At 41.1% G+C, this 24745-nt stretch overlaps 1 protein-coding gene across 1 annotated transcript in view; it reads right to left on the reverse strand.

The window, feature by feature from the left end:
* The window catches only part of Tis11 (Tis11 zinc finger protein), a 149829-nt gene extending 131289 nt beyond the window's left edge, over positions 1-18540 (reverse strand). The window contains exon 1 of the mRNA XM_019060486.2: positions 18106-18540. Coding sequence (XP_018916031.1) covers positions 18106-18168 — 63 coding nt within the window. The 5' untranslated portion in view covers positions 18169-18540. The remainder of the gene's footprint in view (positions 1-18105) is intronic.
* Between the last annotated feature and the right edge of the window lie 6205 nt (positions 18541-24745).

The following is a 24745-nucleotide window of genomic DNA, read 5'->3' on the forward strand; positions in this document are numbered from 1 at the left end:
CTTTTACAATATAGAAATAGAATACACCAAACCCAAAAAATATTTTGAGACAAAAATTTGTCTTCGAACCGAACACCCGATTGTTAAAACAATAAGAAGAGAATTTTTTAAACCTTCTTTTCGGCGCAAGATGCAGTATAACGCGCGTTACCAACGCGTTACCGATCCTTGGTTATAGGCGTTGTTTGGGCTCGCAAAATCCCCCTCGACGCAGATGACTCATCCGAAGAAAAACACCGTAAAAGCATACGGATGTTGCCGGGTTTCTCCGACTAGAGCATGAATTCTTTGGAGAACTAGAAAATGTTTTCCTCCGAATTTTTAACGGAAGCTCAGTCGTAACTTGATCTAATCTTGCTGCGACTTCCGAGAAAAAATTTACGAGCGATTTTCCTCAGAGGTAAAAAGTTTAGATAGGAAAATTCGGCAACGCTTGGGTTTTCATAAGACGTTGTTCCGTAGCGGAGGAGATAATATCTTACGGCATACCGCTGTGGAGCGGCACTGCGCGCCGCCTCGCGGTTACGCAATGACGCAATACCCCCGGGCACCCCCTCCCCTCTCCTCCTCAGACCATCATTCCACCGCTTGACTTCGACACATGTCTTCGCGAGCAGTGACAGGTGTCGAAGGAGCGATTTAGCCCGAAATCAGGGTGGAGCGAATCGGGTGCTCTAAAAACCAGAGTACCTGCATTCCCGTACGTGTTACGGCGAATAAACCCGTAACTCAAGAGACGACGGTTTCGGAAAATGGGCCAAAAGCTTCATCAGCGAAAAATCCACTCCCGTGTTACGAAGAAAATCTGTGACCCTAAAAATGAAGTTTTCGGCAAAGGGACCAAAAGTTACTTCAGCGAAAAAGTTTGGTTGCATGTCCTCCGGACCTTTAAAGATCGTCGCAGATCGAGATTCTAGAGATTTCTCGAGATTCAGATCGAGAAATAACAAAATTTATCATTAACTACGGGAAAGAAACTTGTTCCAATAATTTAGGCGAGACGGCAGTGTATGCTAAATCTGCGTGGGTGCTTGATTATGGATCGTAATCATGGCAGTTCGTGAAACAGCTCTTTTCCTCAGGACACTCCTTTCGGATTACATTGCGAGGGAACATTACATTATGGGTGGTTTGGAAGCCTCCAAAATAGCATCATAACTAAGGCAATTTTAGGAAATCTCGAGTAAAATTTAGCAACATAACTTTGGTGACGGATCTATGCAAGACATTACGATGATTTACCACTAGACAAATTACAAATTACTAGCGAAAATACATTGAGCTTACAATTAGTCAATGTCAAGGTAGTTTCACACCTACCCGGAAGTATGCCAAACTCATAGAGATTTTTTGTCCGTATTTTGTATTTTTTGCAGTGGTATGAATAATTGTGATCCCATGCAAGGATCTATTCACTTATATTGCTAAATTCTCATTGATGTTTGAAAAAAATTGTCCTTTTAATGATGCTAGAGGTGAATCACAATGTAAACCAAATAGGGTCACCTATAAAGGAAAGGAACTGTTTAAGAGACGACAATGAATACGACCTTGTGTTTCTGACGGAAAAAAAATAAATTTTAGGGATACTAGCTGGCACGACAAAGCAAGAGATACTGCTACTCTAGGGCTCTCTCACAACTCTCGATTTTTTTTTCAAACCTAGGGAAAATACGACGCACTTCCAAGGACTTTTTTACTTACCCGTGTGATACTGTACAAGCACAGTGTTGTCATGAAAAAGTCATAGTCCTTACCTGAAACACAAAAAGAAATCAATCATTAAACTCTTTTCATAATAAAATGTCTAAAAATTTGGTTAAAAGAGGGGATATATGTATGTCTAGCCCTTTAATTGAAACTAAGACATCATGTGCCTAATACATTTCGACTTTCATACTTGGTCTCAAAAAGTATATTCAGAACTATGTGCTGGGCACCGGCACCTCTCCTTTACGCTGTGGTATAAACAACTCTATTTTCAGTTTTTCATACTCTACGCAAAAATACGGCGGTTCTACTTAAACATCATTTCGGATTTTCCTGTTATTTTAATGAAATTTCATGATTTTTAGCGCAAATACATCGACATATTTAAGGAATTGAATCTTTGTCACTTTGGTCAGCTATGAACCGCACGAATTTGAGAAATGCTCGATGCGCTCGGAATTTCGTGATCTGCAACCGATTTTGATACTTTCCGAATAGCGAAGAATCTTCCGATATTTTCTGGTTTTCCATGCCGGTGGACACCATGAAAAGGTATCTTCCTTTAGATGTTGCAACCCAGATTCGACGAGGGCAACCAAATTATACGGCCGGAATTCAACTGACTTTGTTTCCCGATCAAAAAAAAAAAAAAATCGATATTTGACTGGAAAGAACAGTATGTTCCGTCCAACTCGTCCTGAAAAAACCATCCTTCCGGCGCGGGCTGACTCGGTGGAATTTGGAGTGGAGCGCGTTAGGAAACACGCAAGAAATCCGGGCACCATAACACCGACTTCGCGTCATGGTTGGCACACTCGCTGTACAGACTTCCGGCCACCGGTGATCACTGAAATCACACACGACTGTGCACTGTTGTACGCGTTCACGAGTATGCGCACATCGCAATCCTACACACAGATAGCAATTTCAACACTCGACTTCGGTTAATGAGGGAAGTAAAACACAAAATAACCCTAGCCTTCGGTTGAAAATTTCAAGAGAAAATCCCCGCTAGTTTCTTGAAGAAATTTAATAAAATACGAGTGATGAATACCAACACCGCAATCGGAGGAACGCATTTTCCCAGTTTCTCCCATTGTTTTCAGCGCTGAATTCACCGCGAACTGTACCAAAATCAACACAAAATGTGTGTTGGTTTTTCACTTTCCAACCGAAAGTAACACAAGAACACAAAGAACTTGCGAGTGCCTGGGGCTTGGATTACTGAAGACGTCATCCAGGTTCGATCCTGGAGGCTGATGACTTAAAAAACTTTCAACGGGATCGCCGAATTTCAACCCGAAGTTTGGTCGATTAGACACACGGAAAACTAACAAAAAAAGAATCAATCGACAGCTTGTGTTACTTCGTGCTTTACTTCCGATACTAACACAAGATTTTGGTTACTTTTTTTACTGTGAACTTCGAATGCTGACATCTTCACCTTCCGGCCGAAAAATTACAAGCTCCATGCGGCGTTTCAAAATTTTCGACATCATTTTTTTACAGAGAAATTTTTTGTTGAATCCGTTTGAAAATTTCACTAAATTTTATCGATACCTAGCAAAAAGATAATTCAGCGAAATTTTCGGACGGCTTCGCGAACAATTTCTCTGTTGAAAAAATAAAATGGCCGCGGAGATATTGAAACGTCGTTTGGCGCTTGTGATACTTTGGCCGAAAGGTGACGGCACTCCCTCCCACGGACCTAACAGAGCGCTTCCGAAACTATGATCAGGACGAAATATACACTGAAAAAAAAAGAATCTTAAATTTGCCGCCAAGAAGTATTTTTTCGTAAATCAAGAATTTCGCTGCTTAATATAAGCTAATTTTTTGCTTAAGTCAAGCATTATTTTGCTTGTATCGAGTAAAAGTCAGCTTAAATCAAGATTAAAACAATTCTTGAATCATCATGCTTGAGCCAAGCACCTTTTTTTTCAGTGTAACGTCCTGCAACTTACTTGAGAGTCCATACTTTCGGTGAAATTTTTAAATAGAGTTTCCCCTGACTTTCCGTGGCCTTTCCTGGAGACGCTCACTTTCCGTCAAAAGCGCGCTTGGTTCGACCCTTCTCGCTCGAGATCCTTCACTCGAAAATTTTTCACCCGGGTCGAGCCGAGAGGGGTCGTTTCTCTTGAATCCAATCACATTTGTCTCCACACTTCAACCACCGCGTTCCGGAGTCATCGGCGGGCCGCCGTTTAAGTTTCAAGTTGGGATACAGCCACGCTTCCATACACTGAAAAAAAAGTAGTTAGCGTTGAGAACTAATTTGGTAAGTTCTCGCCAAGTAGAATCAAAATTAGGCTTCAGAACTAATTTATTGTACTGAAGCACCAATCAATTCGCTTCATACGCTGACTTCACTTTACTAGAGCGCGAACCAGAATTGGAAAACAGCACTAGCTGTAAAATTAGCGCTGTGGTAAGACAAATTCACCTTCGGGTCAAACTAATTCGCCCTCAACGCTAACTGCCACATTGTCCGTTACATTTATTTAGTTTCAAAAAAGTGGCGTCGGTACAACAGCCTCAATTGCGTCAGCTCGTGAAAATCAATTAAAATGTGAAATTTCGGGCTCGTTTGACAATGTAAATACTCCCGGTATGATTTATAGTGTCCTCTCTTTCTTGAAAACGTTCGAAAGCAACATAAATAAACCTGTTAAGGTTAGAAATCGTCTGTTCGATTCAAAACGTAAACAAGCATGATATTCGTTGGAGTCGTCAATCTTCTGTATTAAATTGCGATTAAAGCGTTCCGCGTTCAGTTTATATTTTACGAAAACCTGTGAACTTACTGCTTACTTCTATAGTTCGTGTTCTCCCGTAATTTCAAAAGAATATCTCAAGTGTTCGGACGAGATATGTTTATTCAGTGTGAACATTCGCTACCGTTTCATGTGTGAGTGTGTGTCTCTCTAAAGGATAATTCTGTCTACTTGCACGTACCTATGGGATATTCCTTTCCTCTGTCGTTCATTTGGAACCGGTCAGTTTATTTTTACCTCTCATCTTTTAAGAGATCTTCTTTTCCTGAAAGTATTGTCCAGTTATCATTCGCTAAGCCGTTTTCTCCTCTCTCAGTTTTGAGGTTAGGTTGACCCAACCCTACCGAATGCGAATTAGAGTAGCGGAATTACTTTCCAGCACTAATAGTGGTTAGTGTACAGAAACCAAAAATCATGTGTGTCCAAATCACACAATTTGAGTTAGTGTATAGAAACCATTTTTAGTCATCTGACGCTAACTCATTTTTTTCAGTGTACGTAGCGAGCGACACGAACATGACTGCACTTAAGTAGGAAGCAATCATTACTACACTGTTAAAAATCAATTATTTACTCTGAATGAATAGCCGGCGTGAAAAAAAAAATCCAGCGCGAATTTCGCGCCGTGCTCAGGGTGAATAGATCTGAGCGTAAATATCACCAACGACGGACGAATTAGTTGAGGTACCTCGAGTAGCGTGAATCCAGGGTATCTTGGTACGAGCTCCGAATGGCAAAGTGGTAGCACAACCACCTCCTTGGTTAAATTAGCTATCCTCTATTGTAAAATGTACATTTGAAACATGCCGGACATATTATTTAACAAATTATTGATAAATCAGCAATCCATTTTCCCGTAAGACATTAGTACCTAGGTAAAATCGGTTTGATATTTCGATGTCAGCCCACTTCCAGCTTCTGATTTTATTTGTCCAAATCATCGCACGCATCATCGCATCATTTGTCGCACCCGCCGCGCGGGCAACTCCGAGTCGTGCACTTCTCGTGAAACCGCGGCTTAAAAGACCCACCACTACACTCGGCACCCAACTGCGGAGAAATGAATGATAAACTGTAAACACAAACAAACGATCGGGCAAAAAAATGCATGATCTCCCTCTCGAAAATCGGAGACGACGCCACTTAAGCGCCCGCGGAAGATTTCGATCTCGGTCCCTGCTTCTTCGCACTTCAAAGGCTATTGTTCTGGCCGAGGGGGGGGGGGTTATCTCGCGGGCGCCCCGACGCGATATGCGGGTGCAAAAAACCGCCGAGGCTCTTCTTCAACTCCAATTATCGGCTTAAACCGCGTATTCGCACATCTGTCGCGCGTGTGTCTTGCGCGGTTCTAATTACCCGAGTAGCTACAAGTGTAATCCAGTAATCTCTTTCAACATTGTAGCGTGCGGCTGCTGTGTCGAGGCCTACTCTGGTGTGCTAAGGAAGAACGCCGTATGAGCCTCCAGACGTTGCCAAGTTTCCTTCAATAAAAACCGAATTTACTAGGAAAATTGTGAAGTTTTTCCTAAAATTTCCGACAATTTAATCTAAAATATCTGAAAATTTGAAAGAAAAAGGTGCATAAATGTCGTCAAAATATACGTTTTATCTAGGGAAATTTGGCAACTCTCGAATGTTCATACGGCGTTCTTCCTTAGCACAGCAGTACTTTGGACAAAGGCCATATGAGCATTCGAATGTTGCCACATTTCTCCTGATAAAATATTAATTTATCGGGAGAATTACCAATGCTCTTCGTCGGAATTTCCAGAATTTCCAGATGAAATTATGAAAGAAAATCTATGAAAATTCGGGCGAGAAACGTTCACAAGTTTTCAAAGAGATCAGTTTATTGTGAGAGCAAATTTGGAAACGTGTAGGCGCCCGTGCGGCGTTTTTCTTCAGTTCAATTTAAAAAATCCGTAACATATCCTGGCTACCTGCATAAAATAACGAAATCCCCCTGAGCATAGGTGTCAAAGTTCTCTACCTTTTTCCTGACTTCTCTGAGCTGAACCTAAAAAAACTAGTTGTCTGTATGGTAATTCTTGCATTCAACAAAAAATTCCTCGTACGTATACCAAAATCTCTTAATTTTCCTCATGCATTTCGAATAAAGAGAATGAAACGCGCGAAATCACCACGATCAGCCTATTAAACGAAGCAATTATCTCAGGATAGCTCGATTTAAAAATTCCGATTCCACGGTGAAAATTCCCTAATTTTCCCGGTTCTTCATGTTTTAACGGTTTACTCGATACTCTCTGACCCATGCGCTAATCTAGGAACAGCTGAATATCGTTCTTAGAAAATTTCGGCAAATTTCGAACGCGATGAGATGATATTGAGACCGAGTTAAGCAGAAAGGAACCAAACCACTTCAGCTCTTGCCAAATTCAATCGGGCAATTTCATTTATTACTTTAGGGATTGTGCGATTTTGGAGCAAATTACAGGGAATCATCCGTCCAGCGAGCAGCAAATTCCTTAAAAATTTCAAAGAAATCCGCACAGACTTTCTCTCAAAAAATTAAGTTTCCCGGCTAAATTTGGTAAGAGCTGATGTGGCTTGGTTCCTTTCTGCTAAAAACGAGACATAAGTAGGTACCTATCATGTTTTAAAAAAAGGAAAAAAGAACGTTTTAAATGGCAGCAATTTGACAACGTTGAGGGGCCTATAAGACGTTCTTCCTCGCTGCGCTTCGAGCAGCGTGGATTGTCGATTGAGAGTTATCACGCGGAGCTCTTAATGGGAATCCACTTGGGCCTGATAAACTCGATAACCCGAAACAAAGAAGACTCGGCTCGTCAAAATATTTTAAAATTTATGATAATGTCCTGCTCGATCACAAAACGAGCCGGAGTTTTTTCCCCCGGAATGCTCGAATAAATTATTTTACAGCGCCGGGCCGCTCGACCGAGCATTGGTTTGAGTTTATGTAATTTTTTACCCCTCCTCCCGCCAATCGCCGATGCGGTGAACTGATGATGTCACCGATTTAAAAAAAACTTGATTTCCAATGTTGCCACTCCCACAAGCAGAGGACTCAAGACATCGATGGCCAAGTGCAGAAACCATGTATCTCGTAGGGGAGAGAGAGAGAGAGGGGGGGGGGGGGTTAAGCCCAGCGGCTCGTCAGCAAAAAATTGAAAATTCCGCCCTCCCAGACTGAATTTTAAACCACTAGATTTAATTATAATTTTGAAAATTTTCAGTTTAACTTAACTTCAAAATTTTGATAAAATATAAATAGAAAGGATCAAATATGATATTAAAAACAGGAATCTTGATGATCCAAACATAAAAAAATTTCCAGTGTGTCACTTCATTCATTTGCCAAAGACTTTTGTAACAAACAAAAAATCTGCAAATAAAATTAGACTGAGAAGAGGGAAATTAAAATTATTAGCCTAACCAAAAACATCTTCGTAGATCTCTTCCCGACGTATTTAACAAAATAAATATCTTGAAAAAAAAAAGAACTTTTTTCACGCTGCTTTTTCAGAGTTTTTTTTATTTTTGGAAAATTAAGGCGGGGGAAGATCAGGCCAGCGTTACGTACGTCAAAAGCAGCGGTCTAGGACTGCGTTACGGGTGCGTTACAAAGGGGGAGGGGGATCAAAAATCGGAATAGTGCGTTCCGTGAGACATGAACGGCCCCTAAGTCAAATATTTATCACGGTTCCGAGTGTTATGTCGAGAACTTTTCTCCCACTCTGTCTGTAAATAAATCCATCGAAACAAGGCGCTTGGAGTGGCTATCAATCTTGAATAGGGAAATGAACAAACAATTGATCCGAGACGAAAACCAATCGATCGGAGAAATGAAGTGCGAAGTTGTCGCGGTTCTCGAGAACCTTTATCGGGCATATTTTGCTCTCACGTGATCGAAAGACTCCAAAGTCAATGAGCCTTTCAATAATAGCGGTTTATCACCAGGAGTGCCCATTCCAACCGATATTACGTCGACTTACTGGACTTACATCCAATCCAGGAAATCATCAGCGGCGAGGCATGCTTTGCGATACATCGATTGATCTGCCATTTAAACCTATGAAAAAGAATCGATAAACAGAGCGTTCGCGACGAACACGTTAATGATCGATTCTTTACCATAGCTTCAAATGGGGAAATATCGATACTCGATCGCTCAAGTTTCGCCATTGCAGAGGATGTATAATCTGGACGCATATGCAGAAAGAACTACGTACAAGTAAATTATATCAACATCGACTCCAAACATAGGATTTGCGCGTGTTCCGTTCCTTTTGATTCAATTCTTGTGAAGAGAGTTCAGAGTCCCTTCGCGCACAGTTAAGTACGTGGTCGAGAATTTACCAGGCACATCATTTTTCACTATTTTTAGGAATTTTTCCCGAGGTACTTACAGGTCCGGTTCATCGTCGCCAATGCTCTAATTGAGTACCTCTGTGATAAGAAGAGAGGGTAAACATGCTACTGCAGGCCTATCATCGAAATCGAAATTTATAGACAAAGTGATAGATAAAAAAGAAGATGACGGGAAAATGGAACGATCCTATTGGTTGAAACGCGCGGTTGCTGAAGGCTGAGGGCTGAAAAACTAGGGGGTCTCTCCTGGGTTGCCACTGTTCGTTCGGTTAGCACGGTAGACTTGTAGCTCCTTATAGTGCAATTACGCAGGATAATACTCGGTTGATCCGTCCATTTTTTTACACAAATTCAAGTTCTTTGTAGCGGAGCATTCACGGTTTAAGCCAAGTCTGTACAGCGCCCGAAAACCCCCGAGTGATAGGAATCCTAAGTGTAAAGCATCATAGTTAAAAGCGTTTGACACTCCAAAAAAAGAGCGGATTTCGCTCTGTAATAGTGTAAGTCACTCCGTAAGGAGCATGCACTCCTTCCCGCATTCATATCGATCGGGGTTTTTGGGCACTAAAATCCGGCACAAAGTTCGACCGCGTTTAGCACAAAGGAACCAAGCCACATCAGCTTTTGCCCAATTTAACTGGGCTGTTAAATGTTTAACACGAGACCGTTCGTGAGAATTCCTTTGAAAATTTTAAGGAATTTGCTTCACAGTGCCGAAAATTTACTGAACTATGCACTAAATTCATTGAAATGTGCAGAAAAATCATTCAATATTGATACAAAAATCCGCACAACCGTTCTCATACTAAAAATCAAATTGCCCGATTAAAGTCAATAGCTAATGTGACTTGGTTTTATTCTGCTTAACGCGGTCAAATTTTATTCTAAATTTTAAAAGAGCGTTCCGCTGTAGCGCCCTCGCCAACTTGAGATCCCGACGCTCGAGCAGCTAGCGAGCCTCCAGCAGGTACGGCCGTTGTTACCGGTCGGTAAGCTGCCCCTGCCCCCTCCCCGCCCACGCTAACGATTAAGTCACCGCGAACGTTACGTTCCTGGCTGCGGTGAGCCGTTCCACTTTCCATATCGCCGGACCGCGGCCCCGCGAACCGGCAACACGAGTCCACTTTTTCAAGTTTGTCGCTCCTTTTGTGCCGGCTCGGGCAGTTCCGCACTCCGAGCCCCGGCAGCACCGTCCGTGCTTCCTCCTTCCGCCTCCAAACCCCCCCCCCCCCCCCCCCACCCGATCGGGGGACTCGGAGCTTCGTCCGGTGTAGAATCCCTTTATACCGCGAGTTAAGACAATGTGAACTCATTTATGATTGGTTCCCGTATTTTAGACCTTCACAGTGTCACAAACGGGAGTAAAGATTACACTTTCACCAATCGCAAATATTATAAACCGGAGTGGACCGAGGAATTGGGGGTACGGCAAGGAACAAATGGAATGAGACAGGAATTTGGGAGCGGATTGATCAAAGATTACAAAAAACGTCCGATTTGTGTAATCTTTATTCCCGTTTGGGACATCCATAAGCCGCGTTGTCTCGACTCTCTCTATATAGGGACTCTGGTTCGGGACAGTGCACAGCTGTTTTGATTTTTCAGGACCCAAGTGGAGAGGTCGCACGCCCCTCCCCCGAGGCAAGAAAAAAGGAGAAGGAGCAAGGGAAGAGAGAAAGAAGGAAGAAACCGAAGGAGGAAGAACACTTGGATTTGTTGATAAAGACATTTTTTGGTAAAAGAGCGAATGGGGCTTCCACTGCTGCTGAGAGTGTGCAATTTTTCAAAGCGTTTACGGCCGATGAAATTCATTCACAGTCGACTTACTTTCTTACAAGTGAAGGAAGACTCGGAGCAGATTCAGGGAAAAATTCACAGCAGAACTGCCGGAAATGTTACGTACACCTAGAGAACTACGTTGCACAATCTTCGCAGCATTGATAGCTGCGTGCGCTCTTTTACCGAAAAGCGCTTCAATTTTTCATGAAGAAATTGACTTAAATTGAACATTAGTTGCTTGAAAATTTTAAAACATTTCGGGGGAGGCCCCGAAATCCCCTTTCAACCCCCCCCCCCCCAATTTAAGTGTCCTGGTCCGTCTGTATCTGGAAGGGTTGTCGGAAAAGTACGTGCTGTCGAGTATGTACTTGGTTTGCGGAGTGAGGAAATTATCCGAGAACTGGGAATATTTAAGGCTGAGTTGGCGACTATTTGGATTGCATTTTGCAAAAAGGAACCAGAAGAATTGCAATGACGCTAAGATTGTGCATTTTCATCCTTTGCAATGAAATTAGTGAACCCATGAAAAAATATGGAATTTAGGGTAATTTTTGTCTTAAATTTACAGTTTTTAGCGAGTAAAATAGAGACTGTTGTGATGGATAATCAGGTTTTTCTTCCAAGACAAAAGAAGCTACTCAATCTTAGCAACATTGCAATGCACCTAGTTCCTTTTTGCAAAATGCGATCCATTTTATCCTTTGAAAAACTTTCAGGACCCCTGGCATGATACGGATCCGTCGCGAGGAATCCGTCGATTGTACGCTTCAAGTTTCCGCGGCAACGTAGGCCGTCGAAGTAGCTTATAATTTACCACTTTCGCACCAACTTCTCTCTTCCGGAGCAGGGCAGAGCTTGATCGCATCGACCGCGGCCGGCAACGCTCGCGGTTGTATCATCGCATCGGGCGGCGGATTCCACTCTCGTTTTCAACCTCCGCCGATGAATGACGTCACGAGCTTGGCCCAAGCTCCGTACTCCGCTGATTGTGAGTGCGTCCGATGAGTCATCGGCGGGACCGCGCGTAAAACCGCGGCAAAAATTCTCGTGCCACCCTAAAAAGTCTTAGAAAAAGGTATTGCGCCGCGGCGCACAGTGGATCGAGTCAACAGGAGAGGTCGGACAAACTTTCCAATCTTTAAAAGCTTATAATTCCGTTTATACAAAATTTTGAGGTTCTCATTGGTTCCCTCGTGAAAATTTCTTCGAGAAGCACGCCTTAACATTTAATATGTGACGAAATAAACATCAAAATTTGCAGTTTTAGTCGAAAATTGTAAGTCCGACCTTTCTGATTGTCTCGATCAACTGTGCGGCGAGTGAGTGATTTTATTTATTCAGTGCTTTGTTTTTTGGTACTCCCAAGCTTTATTTTCCGAACGCCGCACAGTGAATCGAGGTAATAAAGGAGGTCGGACATTATTTTTCGGCAACAATTTCAAACTGCGATGTTGGTCACTAATTCAATTTCGAAGGGTATTTCTGGAGGAAATTTCACGATAAACCCAAAAGAATCACTATTGAACTTTATTGTTTCGTATTTTTGAAAATGTAAGCTTTCAAAGTTGTCAGAATTTGTCCGACTTCTCCTATTAAGCAATGAATTATTTTGTCTGAAATTTAGAAAATAATCAGAAATCTAATCTAGGTAAAATGGGTGACTATTTACCAAGGCATCTTGTAGGCATTTGACAAAATGTCTCATTTGACTACTGGCCTGAGATAGGTGTAGGCATCTGACAAAATGTCTGATTTGACTATTAGCCTGTGTGTATTAACATGTGTTAGAAGTTTCGTTCACAGTTTCTCTTAGAACTTTCCTCCAAAATACAGTTCGACTCCTTTCTGTTTCTTGTTACTTGGCTCCAATTAAAGAACAATAGAAACTCAAAATTGAGATTCAGAATTGGATTCATTCTGTCTGGATACCGCAAGAGCGGTTCAGTTATCATGGACAGCAACACAACGCAGCCAGCGGTACGCAGCGAGCCTGTGAAAATTCACGAGAGCTGATAGTGCACGTACTAATTCCAGCAAATGCTAATCGAGCATTTGACGAGATAAAAACCTCAGCGCATGGGGGGGGGGGGGGGGACGAGCAGTGCTCGCAGCTTTACTTGTTTATTTACCGAGTGAATCACGTTGCAAGTGAGAAGTTTCAATGTTCGGTTGCCACTGTAAGCCCCTTGATAGACACAGAGCAGAGAGGCTGTATCAGTGACAAAACGTGAAACTCGAGACTAAGAACACTTTTCGACTCATTGTTAGTCACTCGGTAGAATGAAACTTGCACTTTCAGCAGAGAGAGATTCCGTCGCGACCAGAAAAATATCCTCATAAAAACGACTGAATCCTTTCTCCGTCACGACTAAAATCATACTATGTGGCGGACCGATCGATCATCTTCATTAGAGAAAGACGTACTTTTTGTAATCGCGTCTGGAGTGGACGTGTCACTTGACGGAAGCTTTGGGGCTTCGCACTGGAAAAAAAAAAAAAAAAAACACATTGGATCTAGAGTCCAGACTCTTGAAAACATTGACAAGAAAATTGACTCTTGATTCAATGAGATTTAAGCTTAAATCAAAAGGAAATCCGCTCAAATTAAGAGGCTTGGTTCTTGATTTAAGCTTAAATCTAATTGAATCAAGAGTATTTTTTCTTGTCGATGTTTTCAAGAGTCTGGACTCTAGATCCAATACGTTTTTTTTTTTCCAGTGTGGGGCTCAGGAAAAATTTAAGAGCATCTTCGGAAATTCTCCTAAAATTTGCCGAATAGACTTGAAATAAAATCGCGACACTGTAAGAGCAGGAGGACTGCCATGACTAATTTTTCTTGAAAAAGTAATCAGACTCAAAGTTTAGATAAGGAAGGCGACCCTGACATAAAGCAAGGTGTCTACTAAAACTGACTGGCAAAAATATACTAAACTGGCTGGCTGGCATAGTACTTTCCCAAAAAGTTCAGTATGGCTTCTCATCATAAAAATCAGTGCTTTTATAGTCCTTCAAAAATAATTTAGGCACGAATTGCGTTAAAAATGACATAGCAAAGAAATTCGAAGCTTATTGGTGATCTGAGAATCGACTGGCTGCACAATAGCGATCTGGCGAGTAAACATACTGCACTGAAAATCAACGTGCAAGGTAGTGAATGCATTCAAGACTGTCTTAACAAAACACGAGTGGCATGATAAGAAAAATATCGAAACTTTAGGCAAAATAAATTTCCGCACTTCTTCAGTGCTTCCGGACCGCCCTCTAAAAATCAGTAAAATTTCCGGACTTTAAGGACCAAAAGATACCCTGCCTAACGTTGCAATCTTCATCGCAGTTGAAATGTCCCGTCGCGCAACTAGTCGTTCAAAAACACTCGAAAATTTCGGCGAAACCTAAGTCTTTCTGCCTCCACTCGGGAAGAAAAATAATAAAAATAATAAAAAAAAAAAAAACCGCGAGTGCCACAGTTCCGACAGTGTCTTCGAGTCCCTCCCTTACGTCATCAATTTTAAATTAACTCTATTCAAAAGTTCAATTAGGATTCGACTGCACACTGGCTACGTGCGGTTCGTAAACTGCCGTGCCAAGGAAAAACGCCGTATGAACCTTTAGACGTTGCCAAATTTCCTTAGGTAAATCACCGATTACAGGGAAAATTTGTGAATATTTTTCTTCGAATTTTTTAGGTAATTTTGTTCGCAATTTCACTCAAAGTTCCTGAAAATTTCGATCAAAAATATTCATATATATTCCTCCAGAATAAACATTTTATTGAAGGAAATTTGGCAACTCTCGAAGGTTCATACGGCGTTTTTTTCTCAGCACGGCAGTAAAGCCCGTAAACTCTTGAGAAATCAAGCGGACGACTCCTTTACATAACGCGGAGATTCTCCACGAAGCCCCCCCCCCCCCCCCCCCCGCCTAGCCCTCCTACGATTAACACTATTTGGAGAGAGCTTAAATTATTCGAGCGTGTACCCTCCCCGCGCCTCCTTATCTCCATTTTTATATCAACTTTAACTCCACGTTTGATTCGAATAGAAGCCATATCGGTCGTTACAAAGTAAGTGCCTCCTCGACGAGAGGCGAGTGAAAGAAAAAACAAAGGAGGAGAGGAGGAGTGGGCGGGGGGAGATAGTCAAGATCGACAATGTTGTGCAATTAATATTGTAATTTACTGTAATTGCTCCCGAGGTTTCTTGCGCGAATGCGAGTCGGCTGCCAGCCGCGGTCTTGCCGGGGAATTTTCAGCTGGATGCTTCAACTTCAACTCCGTCCACGGAGCTGAAACCAGGTGAGCGCATCACATGTGAATCCAGGGGTGTAGACAGGGGGGGGGGGGGTTCCAGGGGGTCTGCCCCCTCCCCTTTAGCCTTGCTAATTGTACCTTTTTTTACTTTTGGAGGGCAGACATAAAATATTATCAGGGACGTACGCAAAATAATGTGAATTTACCGTCACGTTTTTGAATGGACCCCCCTCCCCCCCTTAAAGAATTTCTAGCTACGCCACTGCGTGCATCTGTTGTTTTAAGGAGAGTCATGAGTCTCCATCTTCACGCTGAAAAATTTAAGTACTTAAGTACTGATGCTGAGTGAGGTACACTTTTCTAAGTTTTACCTGATAGATTTTCACATTGATTTTTTTTTAGATTACTTACTCTTTTCACTGGCACTAAACGAGAGGATTTATAAAAATTCGAGAACTGAAATTTTTTTGAATTCAGGGGAAAAAAGTCGCACATAGGACCTTTTGCCTTTCAGACTGATTTTTTTTTCTTGAAGAGTAGTTAGAGAAAACCGTCTCGTCTGTAGGTACCTACCTAGTTGCGAAAAGGAAATTTAAAAAAAAAAGAAAAAAAAAATAATACACCAATATAATTTTTAAAATATATCTCCGTAGGAGATCCTGAGGGGAGTGCAACTTAGGGTTAAAATCGTATTTTAGAGAAAAACCGTTTGAAGTTTTGGATTCGCACGGGAATGACGTTACATGGGTGCCGAATTATATTTCTCTCTTCGCATAACTAATGAAATATGGTAACGCTCAGATTTTTGAAGAAAACTTTGTCTTGAATTACAGCTGAGAATGTAAAATTTGATTCGACAACTGACTGAAGAATGAAGGGGATGAGGGGAGGGGGATTGACTGAAATGACTCATGACTTCCTTCAAAACTGAACACGTCCGCTTCCTGATGAGCAGTGTGTTTCATCGGAATGTATATGTACGAAAGGGTCCATCGGACAAAAATATGACCACCTTTGACGATGCAGATTGCTTGTGAGTAACATTTAATTTTAGAATTATAGGAAAACCGATGAACGTTGTTTCTTGGAAGTTTTGCTGGTTTTCAATAATCCTTACTAGGCTACCTAATCTGTACTTAGAAATTTCAGGGAGTGACGTTTACGTATTACTTACTTAGTGTGTCAGTTTAAAAATAAAAGTAAAAAACAGCGGAAATTTGGAAACATAGTGCTCGATGGATGCATGCGGAGACAGTGTCTATTATGCGTTACGTTAGAACAAAAAGATACTGAAGTAAGTGAGTTCGTGAAGCTTTAAAAAAGGAAAGGAAGTAATATAATTACTTAAGCAATTTTGGTAAAAGAAAAAAATATCGAAACTGATGGACTTGAGAAACAAGGAGCTTAGAGACAGTTCTTACTACTTCGAGAAATATGTGTTATTAAAGCCTCAAAATTATATGGAGCCTTATGCGAAATGTACCTACGTTCAATCTCACATTTTGATGCTCGAAATTTTTATTTTCCTAATGAATTTTGCACGGGATATACCTCAAGACTCCTTCCGGTTGAAATCACTAAGTAATGTCACAACATTTTCGGACTGCAATTATGCGCCTATACTCTCAATCAATAACTACATGATTAAGAAAAAGTGAATAGGAAAAAACGTCGATGCAAAATTAGCAGACAGATTAGTTTCTCCTATTTCGTTCGACCATTGCAATTCATCAGAAAAAATCGAATGATTTACAAGGAATTATAAGTACAAGGACATGCCTAAGGACTCGCGGAAAACTTTTGCGAAAATAATAGCCTACGCGAGAAATTACGTAAGATTCACCGAGAAAAAGTGAAAAATACTACGCCGTAAGGAATGTAAAGCAGAACAAAGAAGCGTTTAATCGCAACATCACAGACGTATTATTCCATCGACGCATGCCACCCTCTGGGAAAAATTCACCGAAAAAAAAGTGAAGTTAATTTAACATTCTAGATGTAAGAAAAGTGTGCGAGAACTTATAAAATGCTGAATTAACCGATACAGCAGTTAATTTAGCAATGCCAAGATGTAAAACTAACTGCTGTGGCGGGTAATTCAGCATTTCTCAAGTTCTCGCACACCTTTTTTACATCTAGAATGTTAAATCAACTTCACTTTTTTTTCGGTGTTCTATTGGAAGAAGTAAAAAGAAGTTAGACAAAGAAATGTTGAATAGAATAAAATAAAAAAGTACCTAAGTAGGTATCTAGAGAAGCGCCTTTTCACCTAGTGCAACTGACTCTCGGTTACCATCAAGATGAATCTCAATATTTCTTAAATAAATAGTAACGCTTTGACTGCCTAGAGAAATTGACAGTGATTCATAATTTCAGTAGGAATACTTAAGAACGTAAAAAAAATGTTGATATCGATGTATCAACAAAGCATCTTTTGGAAAACCGGAGTATGTATTTCTCAAATCTTCGGAAAATATACAAATACGTACTTCGGTTTAAATTATTAATCCTTACTAAAAGAGTCTGATGTGCAATTGCTTGCTGAGAACTACTTAGAACGAAAATCCACAATCTAAAACCACCTGTACCTAGTCTACATGAAGAACCGTCTCAGAAAGAGATAAGCCTGCCATTATTTAGACTACAACTTACAGTTAGGAACAAAAATGTTTGGCTCATGATAGGAGCAGCATAGTTATGTGCCATTGGTTTCCCTATTCGGATATGTACTTTATGGATGAGCCAGGAATATCAGTTCCTTAGTGCAAATTACAGTCCATTGTTGAAAGCCTGGAATGTAGGGCCGAAGCTACCGACCCGAAAGTTGAAGACGTGCTGACATCGCTGATTGAAAAATGAAAGTAAATTAATGAGGAAACGGTAAAATAGTTTTAATATGAAAATGGAGTAGATAATATAGATCTAAATAATGATATCTGACAAATGAGAAGAGTGAAATGGATAGGTAAGCGCATCGAAACTTATGCTGGTGAGAAGCAAAGCAACAGGTGGATCCCCCGGGGAAACAGCTTCACAGGATCACAGGGAAACAGCGAAGCCGTCACCGCCGACTACATAAACACGTTGAAACTTGTCACGAGATGCAAGCAGTGACGCGACCGACTGAACAGCCAAATCTAATCAGATTCACCAAGAATATATTTTGGGGAAGTAGTGCAAAACATGAATGAGTAAAGGGCAGAAAAGTCTAATGAGTAAGCGTATAAAGATTTATTTACCAACCTCAAAAAGATAATTGTCGAAGTCCGACATACTGGATTTTGATACGATATCAATTGTAGACATAATTCCAAATAGGGTTGAACTTGAAGCGGGTTTACGAACAATTTCCGAACAAAAACCAAAAGAAAATTTCTTGCCAAATATTAAAAATAAACAAGAACTAATCACTTCACTTTAATTTCAACACAAACAGCGCGAAAAACTAATTGTGAAAAACTATAAATTTTTCTACAACCGAAGGCAACAATGAATAATAATCACACCAAAATTGATTTTCTTCACGATCGATGAAATAAAATCACTATGGGTAAACGGTGTATTAATCACTAAGTTTTCCTTCGTGTGAAACAAAATAATCGCGCGACGCGGTACGGTATGCTGCTCGTCAAGCTACCAATGTGCAACTAAACATAGGAACTCGCACGAGGTTCGAGCGCTAACCCAGTGACTTACAGAATTGCCGTACATCACCGCTAGGGGCGTGGCTATCCAGCAGCACCACAGCCGCGGACGGGTTAAAAATCTCTCAAGGTTATTACAGATCACTCTCTCCCCAAGGCCCTCCGTCACTTTTGATTTCTTGACGAAAACATCAGATTACATTGGCTTCCTTACTTCATCCACGAGAGTCGTTTTCACTCGCGAGAATTACACCCACTTCCACAATTAGTTAATTTTGAAAGTCATTAAGTCCCAAAATAATGCTTGTTCGCTCTCTCACTTCCCTTCTCAACTCATCGTTCAAGTGTCACTCGTCCTCGCTGACCCTTTGACATGCAAATTTGCCTCCTCCACTTAAGAAAACAAAGCCGTGTTAGTGGACACTCACTGTCACAGCTCGAGGTAGCTAGCTTGAAAGATCCGTGATATTAGTCGGAACTCCCTTGACTTCGAAATTTTACACTAACTACTAGAGCCAGAGGCAGATTTCAGATTTCGCCCGCAAAATCGACCGTATGCAACCCGGCCCACCTCGGAGTTTAAATAGTTGCATGTTGGGTTCGAACCCAACTTCGAATATTCCTCCATTGTTTTACGCTCCGCGCATTATTCAAGTGCCGAGTTTTTATTTCGGAAATGCATCTCAGTTGGTTTATATCGCGTTATTTGCTCGTAAATTTTTCTCGTAATTTTTTTTTTTTTTTTTTTTTTTTTTCGTATTTTTCTCTGCCAACTGAGGACTGAGGAGCCTAGAGGAAGCTTTGCGGGATGTACTGATATTCTCAGATGATTCCAATTCCAAAGGGGGTAGTGGAAAATGATGAAATAAATTTTAAACTGAAAATCGTGTTACTTGAGTTAGTTTTCGACGGAGAGAAAGACTGTGATAATATTTTTTCCGCTTCTCTTAGAAGTGACGAGAGCCTAAAATATTAGTCCCTTATCGGAAAATATAGTGCGATTGGTCAAATTTCTTCTAATAATCATATCATTGTGATTGAAATTTTTTTGCCGATTGCAATTTCTTCGAAATTTCTCAATAATTCTCATCGCGATACAAATCTCTGCTGGTTGGGCCGCGGGCCCCCTAGTATTTAAAAAAAACTAAATTCAAAAGTAAATTGAGAAGAAAATTTATAAACAAAAATAATCTTGCGCGAAAAATGACTGTACTTTCGTCTGAGAGGAGACGCATGAGATTCAAATGTCCATAATGAACCGCAGAAACGGCATCCTGTCAAACATTTTAAGTCATTTAAATTTTAGGTCCAACAATAAACTTCTCGAGCAAAAGTGAGTAAAGTTTCCAGTCGCGATAAAATGAAAATGACAAATTAAATGAAATGGTAATCACACAGCCGAGATCACTCACGACTCAAACAATTTTTTTTCACGGCCTTCAATATTTAAAATTCTCGAGTTACACCCATGACAGAATCATCATCATCGGATCGCATTCCCTCGCTCCTCGGTGTCGCCACGCTTTCCTCATAGAATTTTCTTGCTCTGCCGTGCTGGAAAAAAAACGCTGCAAAAACCCTCAGGCGTTGCCAAATTTCCGTCAATAGGATAACTATTTTGAAGAGAAGTTGTAAATACAGCAAAGCCTCGATTATCCGAGGCTGTTTCCTCGTTGGCTTTGGCCCGTTTGTAGCGTTTACTAAAATTTTATGACGGAAACTTCTATAAAAAAAATCTTCCAGGAATGATGTTTGCAGAGATAATTTCTTTTTGGTAAAATTCCCTTATTTTTAACCAATTGTTACATTTATGACTATTATTTCATAAGGTCTTGATAATCCTTTTAAAATAAAGCCTTTTCGATCCTGTTTCCTGGGCATAAGCTGGTTTCGAAGTATCTGCGAGTTTCGATTACTGCGTTTAATCGAGACCCCACGTTAGAATCGATAAAAACTCAATATAGCGTTTTTGAAACCAGAACCTAGAATATCCAAAAATTTCTTAAAATATCACATAAAATCGAAGTTATTTCGGTATGAGGTTTGCGGCTCAAAAAATGTAGTTTCGAAAAATACTCATGGGTGTACTCTACGGTCTACGCTGCCATATTCTTTTGTAATTTTTTTTCATTTTAGCAGTGGCGTTGAATTGCGATGTATCGATTGTTCTGCCATTTGAACCTATGGTAAAGAATCGATTATTAAGGTGTTCGCTGCTAACAATGCTTATCGATCCTTTCCATGGATTTAAATGGCATAACAATCGATGTATCGCAAAGCACTCCACGCCACTGCATTTTAGCCGACTTCAAGACCAAATGGAATCTTAAAATTTCACTTGTCCCATCCAAAATTGTACAGCTGAGGACTAACAATAAAATTTACGTCGCTGCTCACAATCAGTGGCGAGGCGTGAATGATCGATCATAGATATTTCCCCCTTTGAGACTTTCATAAAGAACCTATTATTAAGGTGTTCTTTGCGAACACCCTGTTTATCGATCCTTTTCCATAGTTTTTAAATGACAGACAACAATCGATACATCGCAAAGCACGCCACGCTACTGTCACCGTTGATTGCCGCATGGGTAAAAATTTTCAAAAGTCCTCAAAAAAAAAAAAAAAAAAAAAAATCGTACCTCCTTGGAAAATAATTTTGGCGACGTTCGAATTCTCACACGTAGTTTTCCCATGTTTTACATTCCTCCTCCTGGAGAATGGGGGAATTTTCCGAAAACAAGGCAACTCTGCCAGCCACCCCCGCTTCTCCCCTACCCTGTTGGCCGTTTGTCTTCCAATCCGTCGCCTCTCCGATGTAAGAGCCTAACTGATTTCAGGAATGAGACCTCTCGTCCTATTAACTCAGTCGGTGGCGTGGCGTGAATTGCGATGTATCGATTGTTATGCCATTTAAACCTATGTAAAAGGATCGATAAACAGGGTGTTCGCAGCGAACACCTTAATAATCGATTCTTTACCATGGGTTTAAATGGCATAAAAATCGATATATCGCAATTCACGCCACGCCACTGAACTCAGTGCTTTCCACGGCTCACGCGGAAACGGAGATGCGCGCTTACGTGAAAGGAACGACGAATTAGCCTCAGCTTAGCGTGTAAATGTGACTGATCGCCGGCCCATTATGTCTTCTTGCATCATTACGGAATACCTGTAAAAAGCGGCTCTTTCCTTTTTAAGCGCAGCTCGCATTCCGCCATCGTATTCAGCTCATTTTATTTTCGAGTCGTATCGGCGCGAGGCTTCAACAGTTGAACTTGCAACTTTGATGACTCGTAAAGTCCCGTGCTAAGGAAGAACGTCGTATGAACTTCCGAGAGTTGCCAAATTTCCCCGGATAAAAATGTATTTTTGACGAAATCTATAGAATATTTTTCCTCAAAATTTTCAGATGTGTTGGATTCAATTGCGAACAAAATATGACCAAAAATTGGGGGAAAAATGTTTGCAATTTCCCCAGTAAATTCGTATCTTATCAGAGGAAATTTGGCAACGCCTGGAGGTTCATACTGCGTTTTCCCTTAGCACGGCAGTAAACCTCCGTGGTCTGACTCTAGTGTCTTTTCCGCGTTCTTTGCACTTTACGCTCTTGTGGACGGACTTTGCGTCCCTGACTTTGGGAGAGGCTCAAACGCTCGCGGAACCTTTTAGGGGCCGTCTCTAAATTACGTAACGCTCTTGGAGGGAGGGGGATCGAGGAAAGCGTTACGCCATTTTATTTTTACGTGGTAAAGAATAGGGGTCCACGTCACGACAACGTAACAAGGGGGGGGGGGGGTGTCAAAAATGCCGAAAAAAAGCGTTACACTGGAAAAAAAACACACATTGGATCTACAGTCCAGACTCTTGAAAACATTGACAAGAAAAAATACTCTTGATTCAATCAGATTTAAGCTTAAATCAAAAGGAAATCCGCTCAAATTAAGAGGCTGGATTCTTGATTTAAGCTTAAATCTGATTGAAACAAGAGTATTTTTTTGTCAATGTTTTTAAGAGTCTGGACTCTGGATCAAAGACATAAAGACGGAGCACTAGAGTCCCTTTATACTGAGAGTCAAGACAATTTGAATCCATTTCTGATTGGTTCCCGTATTTTAGGCCTCCACAGTGTCACAAACGGGAATAAAGATTACATTTTCACCAATTGCAAAGATTATAATCTGGAATGGACCAGGGAATTACGGGTTCGGCAAGGAACAAACGGAATGAGAGGAGGAACGGAGAAAGCCATTTGAGAATGGGCCGATCAAAGATTACGAAAAACGTTCAATTTCTGTAATCTTTATTCCCGTTTGTGACATCCATGAGCCGAATTGTCTTGACTCTCAGTATAAAGGGACTCTACGGAGCACTAAAAGCAAAAAATGAAGCTTCTAGAGCTTCTTTTCAATCACCTCTACTATTGGCTAGAGGATTGGCGGCGAAATCGGGACAAGTTTGAATTCAAATGTAGGGCGGGAACTAATAAATAAAATTGCGGAAACAAAGTATTTTAGGTTGATTTTTGCCCAAATTCAGGTACACACTCATATTTTATTAACTTTAGGTTAGTTTCGGTCCGTCGTCGACCGACTGATTTCATTTGGGAGTAACGTAGATCTAGAACTGTAACGGCCTGTTTGAACCTGCAGAACCACCATAAGCAGAAGAAAAACTAACTTTATCTGAGATTACTGCCTGTTACCGAGCAAAAGTAGGTGTAATATATTAGGACGCAGACCGAACTTTCTTAATATAATCGTTTTAAGCATTTAAAACACGTTTCGAAGAAGAAATAAGGAAAAATCAAGAGGACAAGTTCAAATCAAATTTCCGTTTGCCGCCATGGATTCCCGCGCTCATTTACACACTCACACAAGCGCGCAGCGCCGAACCTAGCTTCACTTTTTCCCCGTGCTTTTAGATACGAGCGCTCCGTCTTTATGTCTTTGCTCTGGATCCAATTTGTTTTTTTTTTCCAGTGTACGTAATATACCGACGGCCGGCCCCTTAAGGACAGTCTATAAATCGGCGTTTCCCGAACAAAAGAACCTAACTTTATTCAAATGCCGTTCCTTAGACAGGATTAAGAAAGTTGGTAATTAAGAGAGGTCTAAGGTTTAAGGAAGCCGATAAAACAGCATCATAAAAATGACCATTTTTGCTAACATCCAGTAAAATTCGGTCGAATGTCTTTGGAAATGAAGCCTGGCAAGGGGTTGCAATGATTCATCATTGCTCAAAGTAAAAAATACGGAAGAAAAAATTCTATGGTTGTGACAAACTTCGAGGTACCTTAACATGTATAAACTTGCGATGTAAACCATGGGACTTCCTGAAAGAGCTGTTTTTGGAGACGACTTTGATTACGATTCTAAATTTAGAGACTTTCACTGTTGTAGAAGTTTCCCAGTAAGCTGCCCTTGTGAGTGCCCAGCAGCGCTGTAAGTTCGCCTTCAATTTTGAGTGATACTGTGCCACGTACGGGGTGATCGAATAGTGGCCTCGGGTTCATGTAGGGGTAGACACCCTAAATAAAGGAAGCAATCATGTCCATAGTGCATCCTTTAAATTCAGCGACCTTACGAACGTTATGTACAAACCACGTAATACAATTCCTTTTGTATTTTGTACTTTTTGTAGTGCATAACAACCTCATGCCAGGATCCATAGTAGGGTTTAAAAATGATCTGATGAAGATAATGACATCCGACCAGCATCAACTTCGAAAGTCTAAACTCAAATGTTTACTAACCCGATTATGATCTCGCCGCCACTAATGCGACATTTTGGCTCGACCGATCGTCAACGGAAACACGCTTCTTGTCCGCCATCGATGTCCAGTCTTTAAATCGTTATCGTTGAGAAATGTGGCAACTCGCGGGTCTAATAATTGCTTAATTTAAGCGTCACAGCGTCTGGCACGAAAAATACGGTTGCAATCAGCTGAGCCCGCATGAGATCATCGAGTGGCATTATTTTCCCAGGAAGCACGCGTCTGTCTGTGGAGGGATGCGTTGGACGGGGCGGCGACCCAGCAGGAGGGAGGGTCGGAGGGATGTCGATCCTTGCATTGACTTGTCCCGATTTAATCTCACTCGGGCTGGGCTCCCCCCGCCCATGTTTATTGGCCAGATTGATTTGAACGCAGGCTCTTGATTAGGCGCGCCGCACGCTCTCCGTTCAATGTTTTGATTTTTGTGCTGCTGGAAATATTGTTTCACAAAAACTGCCTGCGCCAC

The sequence above is a fragment of the Bemisia tabaci genome, chromosome 3 (genome assembly GCF_918797505.1).
Source record: "Bemisia tabaci chromosome 3, PGI_BMITA_v3".
NCBI classification, from domain to species: Eukaryota; Metazoa; Arthropoda; class Insecta; order Hemiptera; family Aleyrodidae; genus Bemisia; species Bemisia tabaci.